This window comes from Scyliorhinus canicula, chromosome 1 (assembly GCF_902713615.1).
Source record: "Scyliorhinus canicula chromosome 1, sScyCan1.1, whole genome shotgun sequence".
Lineage (NCBI taxonomy): Eukaryota > Metazoa > Chordata > Chondrichthyes > Carcharhiniformes > Scyliorhinidae > Scyliorhinus > Scyliorhinus canicula.
In genome coordinates, this window is record NC_052146.1 from 66,570,510 (window position 1) to 66,589,810 (window position 19,301).

Genomic DNA, 19,301 nt, shown 5'->3' on the forward strand with positions numbered 1-19,301 from the left:
AACCGTACATCCTTCCTGCCACCAGCTTAGCCAGCTCCTTCACGTCTGTATTCACCAGCGATTATGGGCCCACATTTCAACGGGTCCCTCCCCTTTTTTGGTATCGTCAACGTCTCCGGCAGCTCCCTCTTCCCCAACGCCTCATTAAATGTCCCCAAGAGATATGATGCCAGGTCCGTCGCAAACGCCTTATAAAATTCCGCCAGGAAGCCATCAGGCCCCGGGGCCTTCCCGGACTTCATATTGTCTTATACTGTCCAATATCTCCCTCCACTCTAGTGACTCCTCTAGCACCTACCTCTTCTCTTCCTCCAATGGGAACTCCAGTTCATCTAAGAACTGTCCATGCCACCCTCTTCTCCCCCGTCCGTCCTGTACAGCTCCTTATAATAATCCCTAAACACCTCGTTTATCTTCCCCGGCTCCGACACCAAAGCCCCTGCTCCAGTCCATATCTTCAATATTTCCCTGGACATGGCCTGCCTCCGCAGCTGATGGGCTTAACTCGCCTTCTCTCCATATTCATACTGCACCCCGCTTTTCCATAGCAGCTGTCCTACCGCCCTCCCCGTTGTCAGCCTATCAAATTGCCCCTGTAATTTTTTCCTCCTCACCAATCCCTCCGTGGTGGGCACCCTCGAGTACTCCCTATCTACCTCCACTATCTCGTTCATTAGCCATTCATATTCCTCCCTCCTTTTTCTATCCAAGATAATCTTCCCTCGGACCACTGCTTTTAGTGCTTCCCAAAACGTGGCTGCTGACACATCCCTGTTTTGGTTCAATTCTACATAATCTTTAATGACAGCCCACACTTTGTCACAAAACCCTCTATCTGCCAACAACCCTGAATTGAGCCTCCACCCCCCGGCATCTGCTCCTGTCCTGATCTCAGCTGAATCTTCAGCCAATGGGGCACCTGGTCCGAGATTACTATTCCCAAGTATTCTGCCCCCTCCACCCCGACCAAAATCTCCACGCTCACCACAAAAAAGTCAATTCTGGAATATACCCTGTACACATATGGGGAAAAAAAGGAATACTTCCCCCTGCGTTCTTGAAGCACCACAGGTCCACTATGCCCATCCTCTCCATAAACCCACCCAGCTCCTTTGCCATTGGTATCCTACCAATTGACCTGGGGCTCGACCTAGGGGCAGCACGGTAGCATGGTGGTTATCATAAATGCTTCACAGCTCCAGGGTCCCAGGTTCGATTCCCGGCTGGGTCACTGTCTGTGCGGAGTCTGCACGTCCTCCCCCTGTGTGCGTGGGTTTCCTCCGGGTGCTCCGGTTTCCTCCCACAGCCCAAAGATGTGCGGGTTAGGTGGATTGGCCATGCTAAATTGCCCGTAGTGTCCTAAAAAGTAAGGTTAAGGGTTGTTGGGTTACCTCGGGGCTGGTTTAGCTCACCAGGCTAAATCGCTGGCTTTTAAAGCAGACCAAGCAGGCCAGCAGCACGGTTTGATTCCCGTACCAGCCTCCCCGGACAGGCGCCGGAATGTGGCGACTAGGGGCTTTTCACAGTAACTTCATTGAAGCCTACTCGTGACAATAAGCGATTTTCATATTTTTCATTGCTTGGCACACCATCGAGGGCCGAAGGGCCTGTTCTGTGCTGTACTGTTCTATGTTCTATGTTCTATCTATCCGTGGCTCTAGGACACAATTAAAATCTCCTCCCATAACCATGGCGAAGTCCGGGATTGCTGCCAACAACCCCCTCATAAAACCTACAACATCCCAATTTAGTGCATACACATTCACCAACAGCACCGGCGTCCCTTTTAATACTGCGCTCACTATCACACATCTCCCACCCGGGTCCCTCACTTCCTTCACGCTCACAAACACCGTTTTCTTACTCGTCAAAATTGCCACTTCCCACGACTTTGATTCAAACCCCGAGTGGGAAACCTGACCCATTCCTTCCTTAGCCTAACCTGGTCCTTCACGCAGAGGTGCGTCTCCTGCAGAAAGACCACCTCCTCTTTCAAGGTCCTACAGTGCGTAAATACCCAAGATCTTTTGACCGGTCCATTGAGCCTTCGCATGTTCCTTGATATCAGCCTTACCGAGGTCTTGCGCCTCCATTCCCCTCTACCATCCGCCATCCTCCCCTTTTGGCTCTACCCCTGTTAATTTCACCCTGTGCCTGGCCAATCCAAGATGGCCCCATTCTCCGCTCCGGTCATGTTTTCACCTGAAGGAAAAGTTGCTATTTGAAATGTGTAACCCTGTCTCCAAAGATGGATCATTATCGGTCTTTGCTGGAAAACTGCAGGAGATATCTTTCTCATCAGACAATACTTTTTTACCCATCTCAGTGAATCTAGGTATTTTGGGATAATTTCATTGGTAAATGCTCATCCTTTTCAGAGAATCCCCTTGATGTAATTTTGTTTAATTTAGTTAATGTGATGATACCCTTGCCTGTTACACTGACAACTCCAAATCACATTGCTAATTTGCTTCAACAAGTATCTTTCCCTTTGGATGTGAAATGTCAACATTTGCTTTCTGAAAATTAAAGACTTTACACCCATTAAATATCTCCAGTCCACTATTCTAGTTATTTCTGTGATTTCCAGTAGGTCTTGGAGGCTCTGCCTACACCAAACCATAATATTGCCTCTATATGTATGCTCTGTGAACTTCACTGACAAATGGACGTTCTCCTTTGAAATTTTGAGCATTTCCCATCTCCACTGTTGGACTACTCCAGGCCGCACCTCAGCCACCTCAATCTAAAATCAGCATGAATTAATTTGCGTTCACGAAGTCTAGGAAGGGGTCAGATATTCCCACTTCTTAAAAATAAAAGGTGAAAAGACACAAAATTAATTCACCTCAACTGGCTTAATCTGGGTTGTGTATTCAAAATGGCAGCTGATTTTGAACGCTGCATTGGCTTCAAAATGGCAGCTGATTTTGAACGCTGCATTGGCTTCAAAATGGCAGCTGATTTTGAACGCTGCATTGGCTTCAAAATGGCAGCTGATTTTGAACGCTGCATTGGCTTCAAAATGGCAGCTGATTTTGAACGCTGCATTGGCATCCACGGCAAGGAAAGGAAAATTCAGAATGGGTGGCATAAGGGGGAAAAGACTGCAAAATGAAAATTAACATACATTTAAAATGTGAAATATTTAATTATATCGGTGGCAAGTAATTAAATTGTACTGTGCGGTATTACGGCACTGACCCCTGCAGCCACATAAATGATTATGAATGAACAAGCTGCTTCCGCACATTAGGCAGCCACACTTTAAAATATGAATTTATAATTGCAATATGAAACACTACACTTCTGTTTGTATCTGATTTGAATATCTAACATCTATTTTACTGGCATGTTTCTAGGTTTAGACTCCATTTGAATAAAAAAAAAACTATCATTTAAATTGTAAGGAAATGCTTTACAAGTAATGAAGATGGGTTTCAGAGAATGAGTTTCAGGCCCATTAAACAAGGGGATTCTCTTAAAGGGGTGTACTTGTGTAGTCAGACACATGGTTTGACTTTTGAGTGTGGGTAAACAGGGAACCACAGTTAGGTATAAATGTGATGGCATCACTTTGAGAAGGTGCCTGTGCAGGGGAAATTTGTGTGATTTGGGGATCACCTGGGCCGTTCTAGGTATCTGAGGTGAGGAGCATATGGTGGAATCACCTTAGTACTGACTGTGTGATCCAATCTGTGTACTGCGTCCTGCCTCGAGTAACATCATAGAAGTAGATCAGCAGCGAAATACTTTTGTTCATGTTGCTTCAGTCTCGTGTTTTCTTCCTTCTCTTTCTCCTGCTGCAGTTTGCTTCCTCAGGGCTTTTCACTATCTGGCTCCTCTGGTTTCTCATCTAGTGGCCTTTCCCAGCTACTGTACAAGCAGACTACTGTAAGCCCCCTCCTGCCTCTGAGGTGAGCTTTCATTGTGACATCCACATGTCAGAGTGTTTCTCCATTCCATCCATACTTCACCTTTGGCTGTTTCTGTTTTGAGTTTTCCATTCACACTCCCTTCAGCCATTTCCAGTGAGTCATTTAATCAAGCTTTCTATGTGATGAAGCGATGAATGACAGACCCAAGGCAGGGTGAAGCTTGGCTTCTCGGGTTCATTGCAGGTAGCTGTTGGGTGTTGCAAGTCAGATCATGCTTGGCATGCGACCGTCAGAATGATCTTCTGTCACTGTCTTTTTCTTACCTGTTCCACCTTGTTATTACAGCCCTGAAACCTAATGATATTCATTGTAGACGGCTTTGGTAGTCAAGTGTCTAATTATCTGATGTCACAATTCCACTGAGGTTCATTTCTGACCGGTGAATGAGCCTGTATTTAGAGTAGTAATTCCAGCAAGCCATTTCCGTTCAATACATTTTATGCCCGACCCATATTGCATTAAGTCCCTGCTGCACACGGTTGGGTTACATTCTTCCAACTAATGTTAGTGGTTAGCACTATGGCTTCACAGGGCCAGGATTCCAGTTCGATTCCCGACTTGGGTCACTTTCTGTGCGGAGTCTGCACATTCTCCCCGTGTTTGCGTGGGTTTCCTCCGGGTGCTCCGGTTTCCTCCCACAATCCCGAAAGACGCGCTGTTAGGTAATTTGGACATTTTGAATTCTCCCTGTGTACCCGAACAGGCGCTGGAATATGGCGACTAGGAGCTTTTCCCAGTAACTTCATTGCAATGTTAATGTAAGCCGACTTGTTAAGATTATTAAATTATTCAGTGTATTTCACCTCCTGAGGCAGATACTGTACTCACCACCAAAAACACCAGTTACAATGAAGAACAAGAACATGCAACAGATATTCATGTTTGATTCCTATTGCTGCTGGAAATATTTCTGAACATTCTCTGTGAGGTTTCAGTATGTTGGTTTTTGTGTTCTCTAGACAGCTGTTTGCTGACAATTCTAAATCTGCAACAAAAAGCTCTGGAAAGATGACATACAGAAACTTGATCTAATTGAGAAGTAGTTTATAACTGTTTCAGGCAATAATTATTTCTAAACTTGCTTCACTCTGACTTGTGAGATTCCGGCGGGTATCTGGTAGCCCTGCCATGGGGATATACTTAGAACTTGATGATTTGGCTGTAATCAACACACATCCTCCTCCTTACTGTCTCTGCAACGCTAACCATTCCTTGCCTCCATTCTCCAGTCCTGATTTTCCTTACTCGCCACAGAAGCTAGTCTAGGCCCCCGTCCATCCTTATTCCCAAATCCGCCTCAGTGCAATCTGCCTCGCTTTCACTGGGCAGCACTTGATCCTCCTGTGCCTCAATACTAGTAATAGGTTATGCTTAGCTGTGACCATTTCCTCATTGCTCATCTTTTTCTCTTCCTCATTGTCCTTTCCATACTGACCACTGTATGAACAATGCGTATCGTACAACAGTCGCAAAACTGTGAATTTGCCACTCCAGACTGCATATGGACAGCACACAGGTGTAGCTTGCAACAACATTTGGTGTGACTGCCATGTTCTGTGAAGTAATCTGAAGCTTCCCTGCAGTCAGTGTCAATACAAATGTGTGGCAAATGCTAACCCATTCTTTCCTTTCCTTGCAGGATGACATGCATAGGGTCATTGACCAGCAGTTAATGGACAAACAACAGAGAGAGTGTCGTCCGCCAGCACAATCCTATAGGAACAGCTGCAGCATGAGGCACAAAGTCATCTCCTCAGTGAGACCGGAACGGAACCAAGAAGAGGTCAATGGGGCAGAAAGAAAACGTCCCTTCTCATTTTTCAAGAAGAATTAACTTTCTTTGTAATTACTAAAGGGACACTCGTGGAGTTGGCGGGGCTTCAAGAGGCTCTTTGTACAAAAAGTGTTTCGTTGAATTAGGACGGGAACTCAATCTTCCCGGGCTCGGGCGATGCTTCCATTCACCTGCAAAGGGGCGGCAGGATGACGTAGTGGAGCAAAGCCTGGGTAATGCAGGCTAGGTCAGGTAGCCTTGTTGCTGGAGATGTTCTCTGCTATAACTGGTGCCCAAATAGTCTTTGACAAAGGTTCTTATATGTGCAGTGTTGCACGACCATACTGTACATAACCGGTTAAAACAAATCGTGTTAAGTTCAATTATTTTGCAAAGAACTAAAATTATGAGTTGAAGAATGTCTGATCTGCGAAGGACTGAATGTTTGTGCAGTATTATTTGAGAAAGTTGGGCTGTTTGTCTTTAAAGAATTGTACGAGCCAGCAAACCCATATGCATCCATAGTGAGCAAGTAACTGTACAGCACTCTGACAGTGTACCTCAGAAGATTCATATGGAATATTGCTGCATGTGCATGTGAAGCGTGGGCAGTTCACTGTGTGCCTGTAGAATGCAGTGTCTGCAACGCGTGCCTGTTCAATATAGTGCAAGATAGTGCACTGTGCACAAGTACAGTGTTGGTTTGCACTTTGTGTTTGTGTATAAAGTGTTCCATAATACCATCTCTATAGAATGTCAGTGGGTGCTAGTTCAGTGTGTGAGTGCACTGTGAGAGTATGAAGTGTTAATGTTCTGTGCCATAATCCCTGCACAGTACAGTATAAATTCACGGTTGATGTTTAAAATATGTCGGGAACCTGAAAAACACAGGAGTACATGGGATGCTCAGCATCTGAAAAGAAAAAAGATGGATTCGTGTTTTGAGTGGAGACATTTAATCAAAGTGAATGAGGGGTCTTCACTTGAAACAATAAGGGTGATTCTGAGACTCGGGTGGGAGCAGTGGTAGCTGGGTGCCCATCTCAGCAAATCGCAGGCAATGCTGCTCATGTTTTCTTCGTTGATGAAGGGAAAAGTTAATTGACTGTACACCCACAATGGAACAGTCCCCCGGAGCACCCTATTGCAGAATCATCATTAACCTGTCCATTCTCTTTTCAGACACTGATGGCTGTGTTATGTACTTTTCATGTCCTTTATTTTTATTTAACATTCAGTGAAGAGTTGGATAGAGCCATATCCAGTATACATAGCTATGTGCCAATACTGTAAAGTATAGGGTCATACAAGGTATAATACAGGTTGAGATAGCAGATTGTGTGCAGTCTGTGTGGAAGATATTGGACAACACAAGTACAGGATGAGATGATGCACTAATATATAGCAAGGTGTATGGCATAGATTGAAACTATGGACTGTACACGTCTATAAACAAATGTGGTTTAGGTTGAGGAAGCAGAATGTGTGCCTGGATAACGTAGGATAGAATAATGCAATGTGTAGGATATAGTTATGAAGATGTGCCTGTGCATTATTGTGTCGGCTATAGGTTGAGATATAGACTGTACCTATTCAGCATCATGGGCACATACAACATGTACTTGAAAGTGAGATTGTTGTGTGTGTAGAACAGTGAGAGACCATGCACTGTAGAAGTGCAGGCACCAATGTAATAATGTGGGGTAATATACATGTGAACAATTGTGTGGGATAATTTGGTATGTACATGCCTAATGTGAATAGAATACCTTTTGCTTGTGCAGTAGATGGTGTGACTGCACCGTGTGCCTATAAACCACAGATCTATGATATACACTGCATTATTATTAGGGTGCTGAGTAATTGTGTGCCTATAAAGAGCTGTGGTATAATGCACAGTGGGTGTACACAGTGTCAGTACATCATTTCTGTGCCATATATGGACATAGCATGTCTGTATACAACTCTTCTTTTGGTGTGCACAGGCTGGTTTAGCACACTGGGCTAAATCGCTGGCTTTTAAAGCAGACCAAGGCAGGCCAGCAGCACGGTTCAATTCCGGTACCAGCCTCCCCGAACAGGTGCCGGAATGTGGCGACTAGGGGCTTTTCACAGTAACTTCATTGAAGCCTACTCGTGACAATAAGTGATTTTCATTTTCAATTAAAGTTAGCGATTCATTAAATTTTCTTGAGACAGCCACACGCGCAGTCATTTGCTGGGTATGAGTGGCCATGCAGCTTAAGGGAACATTGTCTGTATAAAATGGTGCTGGATGCAATTTGCCTGTGGAGTACAGTATTAAATGTACTGTATACCTTGCACAGTATTCTCTAGGATTGGCATACTACAAAACACCATGAACAGTGTTGTTTGATCTGTGCATCATCTGCCTACACAGCATTATAGAGGTTAGTGCACTCTGTACCTGTGCAGTAGTGTACCATGTGCCTTTCCAGTAGTGTGTATGTGTGTGTGTACCTGTCTGATAATGCACCATGTGCATGTAGATGTAGAAATATATCCTGCGCATGTCCACTGTGATGTGGGCTAATGTAACATGTGCCTCAAGCCTATATTGCTCGCTAGTGCACCACATATGATATGTGATGGATTGTCATGTGCTTTCATGTTTCCACTGAATGTCACCTCACTATTGTATGGAAGGGTGTTATGTATGATTGAGAAGTTTCCTATAAGATTGCGTGCTGTTTGCTGCTGCAGCACTCTGCGGAGCAGTGGCGCCACCTGCTGTACAATACAGCAAGAGAAATGGAGTACAGCATGGGGCAGTGTACTGTGTGCCTTTACAATGAGTTGTAGATGCAATGTGTACCTAACTGATACATTGTGGGTGGAATAGTCTATTTGTGGGGTTATGTAAGACATACCTGTACAACAGTTTACCATGGGCCTCTGCAGGCATAGTATGGTGCTGGGCACAGATTGGCTGAGCACTGTAATCTGGATACATTTCCAGGTGTCGGTAATTGGATAGTATAAGGTACAATATAGGGTCTTATGCGGTGATGTGTTCACAGGTAGACAGATCAGTACAGTGTAAAGTAGCATGGCTTAATGCACTGTCCATTTCTGTGCTGTGTGTCTGTGTAATAGGCTGGGTTAAAATTTAGCTATTTGCTTAGAGGGAACATGAGCTGGTTCATGAAATGCAAATGGCCAGCACAGTGAGTTTAGATGTGCGAAACTGTGTGTGTGTGTCACTCAAGCTGTGGGTTTTATTTGCACCTACCCCAGCTCCATAATCCTAAATAGCAGATGCAAGTGAGTCCTGCTGAGCAGGGAGGTTTCCGGTTTAATCTCCACACTGTGTTAAACTAACAAGTGCCAGTCAGAGCAGCAGTGGGATTTTGGCCTTCATCTCCTGCGTGGGCTGGGGCACCTCCTCCTCCCTGGGCTGGGGCACCTCCTCCTCCCTGGGCTGGGGCACCTCGTCCTCCCTGGGCTGGGGCACCTCGTCCTCCCTGGGCTGGAGCACCTCCTCCTCCCTGGGCTGGGGCACCTCCTCCGCCTCCTCCCTGGGCTGGGGCACCTCATCCTACCTGGGCTGGGGCACCTCGTCCTCCCTGGGCTGGGGCACCTCGTCCTCCCTGGGCTGGGGCACCTCATCCTCCCTGGGCTGGGGCACCTCCTCCTCCCTGGGCTGGGGCACCTCCTCCGCCTCCTCCCTGGGCTGGGGCACCTCCTCCGCCTCCTCCCTGGGCTGGGGCACCTCCTCCCTGGGCTGGGGCACCTCATCCTCCCTGGGCTGGGGCACCTCCTCCGCCTCCTCCCTGGGCTGGGGCACCTCCTCCGCCTCCTCCCTGGGCTGGGGCACCTCCTCCGCCTCCTCCCTGGGCTGGGGCACCTCCTCCTCCCTGGGCTGGGGCACCTCCTCCTCCCTGGGCTGGGGCACCTCCTCCTCCCTGGGCTGGGGCACCTCCTCCTCCCTGGGCTGGGGCACCTCCTCCCTGGGCTGGGGCACCTCCTCCTCCCTGGGCTGGGGCACCTCGTCCTCCCTGGGCTGGGGCACCTCCTCCGCCTCCTCCCTGGGCTGGGGCACCTCCTCCTCCCTGGGCTGGGGCACCTCCTCCTCCCTGGGCTGGGGCACCTCCTCCGCCTCCTCCCTGGGCTGGGGCACCGCCTCCTCCCTGGGCTGGGGCACCTCCTCCTCCCTGGGCTGGGGCACCTCCTCCTACCTGGGCTGGAGCACCTCATCCTACCTGGGCTGGAGCACCTCATCCTACCTGGGCTGGGGCACCTCCTCCGCCTCCTCCCTGGGCTGGGGCACCTCATCCTACCTGGGCTGGAGCACCTCATCCTACCTGGGCTGGAGCACCTCCTCCTCCCTGGGCTGGGGCGCCTCCTCCTCCCTGGGCTGGGGCGCCTCCTCCTCCCTGGGCTGGGGCACCTCCTCCCTGGGCTGGGGCACCTCCTCCTCCCTGGGCTGGGGCACCTCCTCCTCCCTGGGCTGGGGCACCTCCTCCCTGGGCTGGGGCACCTCCTCCCTGGGCTGGGGCACCTCCTCCGCCTCCTCCCTGGGCTGGGGCACCTCCTCCGCCTCCTCCCTGGGCTGGGGCACCTCCTCCCTGGGCTGGGGCACCTCCTCCTCCCTGGGCTGGGGCACCTCCTCCCTGGGCTGGGGCACCTCCTCCTCCCTGGGCTGGGGCACCTCCTCCTCCCTGGGCTGGGGCACCTCCTCCTCCCTGGGCTGGGGCACCTCGTCCTCCCTGGGCTGGGGCACCTCGTCCTCCCTGGGCTGGGGCACCTCCTTCTCCCTTGGCTGGGGCACCTCCTCCTCCCTGGGCTGGGGCACCTCCTCCTCCCTGGGCTGGGGCACCTCCTCCTCCCTGGGCTGGGGCACCTCCTCCTCCCTGGGATAGGGAGCTATCAGTTGGGTTCCTTCAGTCACGAACACAGACCTGCTGAAAACTCTGTATTTGTGGATCGAGGTGAGAGTTGGACAATGGCTCAGCTGCAAATCCTGAGGTTCAGATCAGCGGTCTGAGCCTATAGGTGAAGAGTAAAGTGGAGGATGAAACTGTATCTCTGTATTAATCAGCACCTTCAGGAGTGGAGGGTAGAAAACTAGGGGGCAATTTATTTTTTTGTGAATGTAATACTGTTGTGAGTGGAGACTTCAGCATGGATGCCGCGCACAATGGATCAAAATAACTGCAACCCATTTTTAACCGTTTAAGCAACATTGAAGCAAAAGGTTGCAGATGCTGAAAATCTGAAATAAATACAGCAAATGCTGGAAATATTCAGCCGGTCTGGCAGCATCTGTGGACAGAGGAACAGGAATTCTGATGAGAGATCACAGACCTGAAACAGTAACTTTTGCTTTCCTCTCAAGTGACCAGCACAGATTCAGGCTGAGACAGTCTTATTGTCCCACAGTATACTAGAAGATCACTTACTGTTCCAGTATATGGTCTTTAAACCCCCTGCTTTATGCACCTGTATTAATGAGAATTGGTGTCTCAGCAGTCACTAAAATTGCAGTTGAGTGACATACTGACAGCATCAATGATGATTGTGCAATAATAAATGTATCTGCAGCTGTATTGATTGTAGAATTTGCCACAGATTCCCTGTTATCTTCAGTACAGTAAAACCTATTTTCAATCATGGCTCAAGACCTGCTCGGCCCTGTCAGAATTATACATATACAATTCCCACAGATCATAAATAAAAGTCAAACTGCGCAGGTTTAGGGTTTAGATATTGTAAATCAGCTGAGTTTCACTCTTGTGCTTTACATTGTCGCGGCAGCTCCTTTTTTGGGTCACTGCCTTAAAATATTAACCCTCTTTGGCACAAGCTTTAAACCTTTTCTGCAATTGCTCAGAAGGTTGGTTGAGTTGAGTGTGGCGGGGGGGACGCTTAACAAGCCATTCAGAAGCCAGAATTGCACCCATTCCACCTTTAACCTGACGAACAACCAGGAGGAAGTCCCGCCACTGCTGAAAGCAAATACTCTTTTAATGCCACCACTATTCCAGATAGCATACAAACTGCTCCCATCTGGCCTAAAGCGGATCATGGTCCATGCACCCATCTGTTCTATTAGCCAGTGTTCATATCTCAAAACACACCTGTATAAAGCCTTATTGATAAATGGAGGGTAGTGCCAACCCAACCCAATTCAAAAGGAATGGGTGCAGAAACAGTTGGCTAAGGTGCTCGAGCAGCTCCCGAGTTTCCATTTTCAGAACCGAGAGTTTATGCATTAGGCAGGGCTGGTTAGCAGCTCATGTACTGGGAATAAATTCCCTCCAGAGGGGGGCGCTGAAGAGCATCTCGCTGCTGAGAAGCGATGAATGTCACAGAGTGGCTTAAATTTGCTGTACATAATAGAGAGCGTGGATTTTTTTCTATATTGAAGAGGTTTCATAACAGTAGAGATTATTTGTAAATGAAATACAGTTTACTGTTTAATTTGTATATGAAGAGAAATACATTATACAAATGCTTATTTTTTAGTAAAAATGCTGCTGCCTTTTTTATAGTCCCTGTCTTTAAAAGCTCCTTAAAACAGATATTTCTATGAAGTGTGTCAGAGCCACTGTACTAATAAAGAGGAATGCGGACGGGAAGCTGATTGTGTTGTCGCTATGTTCGAGTTTTTTAAACCCGCAATTTTTTGCTGGGGAGGATATCCTGGCGGTTAAACAAATGCACCGCACGGTGTGGCGTTCAAAACATTACAGTGCACGGTTTGATTCCAGTGTGGGCTGAGTGAACATTGGCAGGCTGCTGTCCAACATCTCCCCCTGGGGTTAAAGCAAGCCTTGCCGGACAGTGCTGTGGTGTGGCAGGGCCGGCTGTGTACCTGGCCAGTGCCAGGTGAGGGCAAGTTCAGTGTTCACCTGAGCTACCTCTCCTGCCAAATCCTCGCTCCCTACCACACAACGTAAGTTACCCCGGCCAAGCTGCGGAGGGCTGTCGCCAACAGCAGAATCGGAGAATACTTGGGAAATCAGTCCCTGACTAGTTTCACTCCCTCTCCTGCTGAATTGTGTGGTATTAATCCCCTTCAGTCGCCATCCAAGATGTGGAACTGCAGGACAGGGACTTCCCCAGGTGAATTGCGGGTGAACTCTGGTCAGACGATGGTTACATTGTTGGCTCCAGGTCGCCCCAGGCGGCACCCAGCCTGGCTCTTCCCTGAGTGCAGTGAATGGGTCTGTCAACCAGCAATAAAAGAATCAAAAACTCTCAACCATTTTCAGCACAAATGCGATTTTTTTTTAAATAAAAAGGTGTCGCAGTGGTTAGCACTGCTACCTCAGCACCAGGGACCCGGGTTCGATTGCGACCTTGGGTGACAGCCGGTGTGGAGTTTACACATTTCCCCGTGTCTGCGATGGTTTTCTCCTACAGTCCAAAGATGTGCAGGTTAGTGCTGTGTTCTTTGTTTTAGTTCTTTCAGGATGGCGAAGGTTGTAGTGTTAACAAAGAACAGCAAGCAGTGTTCAACAAACAAAGCTAATTTATTGCACTACACTGAATTAGATTAAAACATATTACTACGGAATTAGTTAAGTAAAGATTACACTAAACATCTACTAGTTATACTGTTCGAATGTCTCCCAACTGGTCTGTCTTCTCTTTTCTGCTGTCTCATCTGTAGCCATCGATCTCCCAGAAATCAAGTAGGCATGTGATATTTATATGGTTGCTCTATAGCACCCTCTAGTGACTAGACTAGTAACATTACATTCACCGTTTATGTGCTTTACAATATCCACATATTGTGACAGATGGATTGGTCATGCAAAATTGCCCCTTGGTTAGGTTGTAGGGATGAGGAATGGGCCTAAGTGGGGTGCTCTTTTGGAGGGTCAGTGCAGACTCAGTGGGCAGAGTGGCCTCCTGCACCATATGGGTTCTATATGTTGAAGGAGATCTTGTGGCGCAGTGGGTGGCTTCCCATAACTCCAGGCTAAAAGCTACTGGTGAACCTCCTACCGGCTAGGCAGTGTCTCCAGTGCCGCACGGCTTCCACTGTGGCTTGTGCTTCCTTCTCGACCGAGGGGTGTCGAATTTCGGAAGCGTGGAGGGTCCTAGAGAAGAATGACACTGGCCTGCCCGCCTGGTTGAGTGTGGCGGCCAGTGCGACGTCTGACACGTCGCTCTCTACCTGAAAAGGGATGGACTCATCCACCGTGTGCATTGCGGCCTTGGTGATATCGGCCTTGATGCGGCTGAAGGCCGTGCGGGCCTCATCCGTCAGGGGAAAAGTGGTTGTTTGAATAAGTGGGTGGGCTTTGTCCGCAGAGGTGGGGACCCACGGGGTGTAGTAGGAGAACAGCCCCAGGCATCGTTTTAGGGCCTTGAGGCTGCTGGGAGTGGGGAGTTCTGTGAGGGGGCGCATACGGTCAGGGTCAGGCCCAAGGACTCCGTTCTCTACGACATAACCGAGAATGGCTAGTCGGGTAGTACGGAAGACGCATTTTTCTTTGTTGTATGTGAGGTTGAGGGATTGGGCAGCCTGGAGGAACCTCTGGAGGTTGGCGTCATGGTCCTGCTGGTCATGGCCGCAGATGGTCACATTGTGCAAGTACGGGTATGTTGCCCGCAATCCGTACTGGTCCACCATTCGGTCCATCGTTCTCTGAAAGACCGAGACTCCGTTCGTGACGCCGAAGTCGGGACCCTGAGGAAGTGGAAGAGCCGGCCGGCTGCTTCAAAGGCAGTGTAGTGGTGTTCTTCCGGGCGGATTGGGAGCTGGCGGTAGGCCGACTTCAGATCGACCGTGGAGAACACACGGTACTGCGCGATCTGGTTGACCATCTCCGCTATGCGGGGGAGGGGGTACGCATCGAGTTGCGTGAATCGGTTAATTGTCCACAACCATCAGATTCTTTTCCCCGGTCTGGACGACCACCACTTGCGCTCTCCAGGGGCTGTTGCTGGCCTCGATGATCCCTTCACTCAACAGTCGCTGGACCTCTGACATGATAAACGTCATGTCCAGCGAACTGTACCATCTGCTCCTGGTGACGATGGGCTTATAGTTAGGAGTGAGGTTCGCAAAGAGTGAAGGGGGGGGGGGGGGAGACCTTGAGGGTCACGAGGCTGCACACCGTGACGGGGGGTGGGGGGGTGGGGCGGCAAGGGTCCACCAAACTGTAGGGTCAAGCTTCGGTGGTTACATTGAAAGTCCAATCCAAGCAGTAGGGGGGCGCAGAAGGTGGGGGAGGACGTGGAGCTTAAAACGCGCGTACTCTGCGCCCTGCATCGCGAGATTGGCGATACAGTACCCCTGGATCTGGACTGAATGGGACCCGGAGGCAAGCGAGATTGTTTGGGAGGCTGGGTAGGTGTGGAGGGAGCAGCGCCTTACTGCGTCGGGTGGACAAAGCTCTCTGTGCTCCCGGAGTTGAAAAGACAGGGGGTCTCATGTCCGTTGACCCTGACGACCATTATGGAGTTCTTCAGCTGTTTTGGCTGCAACTGGTTGAGGGTGACTGCGCCCAGCTGCGGGCAGTCTGTGAGGTTGGTGGAGTCACATGATGGCGGCCGCCATGAGTCGCACATGTCAGGCTGGGGCGAAGATGGCGACCAAGATTGCCGCCCCCATCGGTCGCACGTGTTGGTCGGTGTTGGGGCCGGCGACCAAGATGGCAGCCCCCACAAGTCGCACGATGCTGATGACGCATCTGAACGGGGCGTTTTGGGCAGGCATGCAGCCGCATTACGGGGTCCGTGGGGCTGCGAGTCACTCGCTCTCTCTGCCTCACTGTGAATTGAAGGTATATAAATTTATTAGCCATGAACTTGTCTAGCCAGAGTCAGTAGTACAGATGAATGCTGCCCACAAGAGGCCGGCCTATATATGACCCGGTGTGGGCGGAGCGAGAGGCGGAGTGTGGTGAATGTGTAACCACTATAATTCACACTACATTACTGTGTCCCTGTGGGCTCCATCTGTGAGCCGTTGCACGGCTCTGCCCACAGGGGGAGATGAGGAGCATGAAAATCCAGGAATGGTTGACACCTCCTGAAAAACCCCTGCACCGACCCCCTTAGGGCAAATTTCACCTTCTCTAATTTAATAAACCCCGCCGTATCGTTGACCCAGGCCTCCACGCTTGGGGGCCTCGCATCCTTCCACTGAAGAAGAATCCTCTGCCGGGCTACTAGGGACGCAAAGGCCAGAATGCCGGCCTCTTTCGCCTCCTGCACTCCCGGCTCCTCTGCAACCCCAAATATTGCGAGCCCCAGCCCGGTTTGACCCTGGATCCTACCACCCTCGATACCGTCCTTGCTACGCCCTTCCAAAATTCCCCCAGCGCTGGGCATGCCCAGAACATATGGGTATGGTTTGCTGGGCTCCCTGAGCACCTAATACACCTGTCCTCTCTCCCAAAGAACCGGCTCATCCTTGTCCAGGTCTTGTGAGCCCTATGCAGCACCTTAAACTGTATGAGGCTAAGCCGCGCACAAGAAGAGGAGGAGTTCACCCTTTCTAGGGCGTCCGCCCACGTCCCCTCCTCAATCTCCTCACCCAGCTCCTCCTCCCATTTACCCATCAGCTCCTCGACCGAGGCCTCGTCCACCTCCTGCATCATTTGGTACGTTGCCGAGATCCTCCCCTCTCCAACCCACACCCCCGAGAGCACCCTGTCCTGAACCCCACGCGGCGGCAGCAGAGGGAACTCTGCCACCTGCCGCCTGACAAAAGCCCTTGCCTGCATGTACCTAAAGGTGTTCCCCGCGGGGAGCCCGAACTTCTAGTCCAGCTCACCCAGGCTCGCGAACTTCCCGTCTATAAACAGGTCCCGACACCTGCCCTGTGCCAACTCAGTAACCCGCCATCAATTCTCCCCAGAACAAACCGGTGGTTCCCCCGTATCGGGGACCTCATCGAGGCACCCACCTTACCCCTGTGCCGTCTCCATTGCCCCCAAATTTTGAGGGTAGCCGCCACCACCGGGCTCGTGGTATACCTCGTTGGAGGGAGCGGCAGCGGCGCTGTTACCAGCGCCTCCAGGCTAGTGCCCACACAGGATGCCTTCTCCATCCTCTTCCATGCTGCCCCCTCCCCCTCCATCACGCAATTATGCACCATTGCTGCATTGGCAGCCCAATATTACCCACAGAGGCTGGGCAGCGCCAGCCCCCCCTATCCCTGCCCCGCTCCAAGTACACCCTTCTCACCCTCGGGGTCCCGTGTGATGGGGAGGCACTGGAAGACGAACAGAAATCTCGGGAGCACCGTCATCTTGACTGACTGCACCCTACCCGCCAGGGACAGCAGCATCATGTCCCATCTCTTAAACTCCTCCTCCATTTGCTCCACCAGCCTTGTGAGGTTAAGCTTATGCAAGGCCCCCCAGCTCCTGGCCACCTGAACCCCCAAGTACCTGAAACTCCTCTCCGTCCTTTGGGGTTCGTCCTTCATGAGCGACGAACTGCGTCAGTACCTGCTCAGTAAGGGCATAGCCTTGAGCAGGACTACCAGCTATAACCCGAGGGGGAACGGGCAGGTGGAGAGGGAGAACGCGATGGTCTGGAAGACTGTCCTACTGACCCTACGGTCCAGGAACCTCCCGACCTCCCACTGGCAGGAGGTCCTTCCCGATGCGCTCCATGCTATTAGGTCCCTCCTTTGTACGGCCACGAATAAGACTGCTCATGATCGCCTATTTGCCTCCCCTAGGGGAACTACCACGGGGGTCTCACTTCCACCCTGGTTGAGGACACCGGGCCCTGTCCTTCTCTGAAAACAAGTTCGGACACAAGACCGAGCCCCTGGTAGAGAGGGTCCAACTCCTGCACTCGAACCCCCACTACGCGTATGTTGAACACCCCGATGGCCGACAGGACACCGTTTCCCTCCAGGACCTGGCACCCGCAGGCTATACTACCACTACCGCCGATTTACCTCCCACACTACACCCCACCCGCCCTCCCACGCCCTGCGCCCCTGCACCTATTTGCTTCCCGCGCTCCCTTCCACCCGACACACCGGTTTGCAGGAACGAAGCTCAGGAAGAACCATCCCCGGAGTCCACCCCAGGACCTGCACCGAATATCCTTCCACAGCCATCCGAAACGGCTGCAACACCAGCGCTTCGTCGGTCGCAACGCACGATTCGGGCGCCGGACCGCCTGAACTTGTAGACCCGTCACCCCCGCCGGACTTGATTTTTTAACAGGGGGTGAATGTGGTACCACTATAATTCACACTGTGCATTACTGTGTCCCTGTGGGCTCCATCTGTGAGCCGGCACGGCTCTGCCCACAGGGGGAGATGAGGAGCATGTACAGGGCTCCGCGCTTGGCTCCATCCCCTTCAGGAAGTATAAGTGCTGCAGTCCTGCGAGTCCGCCTCCAGTTCAGCACAGTCGCAGGCAGGCTCAGTTGCAAGCCGATTAAAGCCACAGTTTACTCCAACTCGTGTCTCTGGTTGAATTGATGGTCGTATCACGGAGCCATACCGGGCTTACAGTACAGTACCTAGAAGCAATTCATATCATCACTTCCCGGTCACAGGTTATGGTATCATGCATGCATTATGGTGAATACATTCACCACAGTACATGTTGGTATTTTTTTGTTTCCTGACATGGTTTTACTTTGCTGAAACATAAATGAGTAACTCTTGGGGACGTAGCGATCTGCAAGGGATCGGAGTAAAGTGATAATGCCCTTATTGGACCAGTGACCTGAAGCCATGCCAACTGAATCCCACTGGCGGCTGGAGCACTCTGGTTTCCTCCCACAAGTCCCGAAAGACCTGCTTGTTAGGTGAATTGGACATTCTGAATTCTCCCTCTGTGTACCTGAACAGGCGCAGGAGTGTGGTGACTAGGGGATTTTCACAGTAACTTCATTGCAGTGTTAATGTAAGCCTACTTGTGACAATAATAAAGATTATTATTCGCATGAGAAAATGCTGGCAGTTAGTGTGATAGTGTGCATTAATTTTGACTAGGTGAGCTCCTCCGCTAAAATAAGGGGCAATGGTCTGCCCTCAGGCACAGTTTAAATGTCTGTTTCCTGAGCTATGTTTGTGTTTAACAAACTGCATTGAATCACACACCAGGAATGCCTGAGATGAGCGGTGACTGGGATCACACAACATCCGGTGTTGCAAGAACAAAGTAGAGAGCTAACCAATTCACATTAAGCAGGACACCATTATCTATAACAGTATTGGTTTTCAGTAGCATATTAACCCCAAGTTCAAATGTCGCAAAGTGTCGAACATGTTATATATATATTTCCTGTGACTCGTGATCAAAATTTCCATTTAAATAAATCCCTCATTTATTCATAAACTTGCAGCAGAATATGAGGCCATTCAACCCATTGTACCCATGCTGGCCTTTTGAAAGAGCTAGCCATTAAGTTGCCACATTCCCCTCTCTTTCACCACACCCCTGCAATTCTCTTCCCCCCCCCCCCCCCCTCCCCAAATCGAGGTATGTAAGGTGCTAAGGGGGGTTGACAGGGTAGACTTAGAGCAGATGTTTCCCCTTGTTGGACTATAACAGGAAGCCATAGTTTTAAGCTAAGAAGTGGCAGATTTATAACAAAGGAGAAATTATTTGACTCAAAGGATCATGAAG

At 50.2% G+C, this 19,301-nt stretch overlaps 1 protein-coding gene across 3 annotated transcripts in view; it reads left to right on the forward strand.

Moving 5' to 3' along the window:
- The window catches only part of bicdl1 (BICD family like cargo adaptor 1), a 121,529-nt gene extending 112,164 nt beyond the window's left edge, over positions 1 to 9,365 (forward strand). For 2 of the 3 annotated variants that reach the window (XM_038792121.1, XM_038792126.1), the window contains one exon: positions 5,578 to 9,365. In XM_038792121.1, coding sequence (XP_038648049.1) covers positions 5,578 to 5,772 — 195 coding nt within the window. In that variant the 3' untranslated portion in view covers positions 5,773 to 9,365. Of the gene's footprint in view, positions 1 to 3,809; positions 3,918 to 5,577 lie in introns of all 3 variants that reach the window. The other variant, XR_005460070.1, reaches the window with a different exon arrangement.
- Positions 9,366 to 19,301: the final 9,936 nt, after the last annotated feature.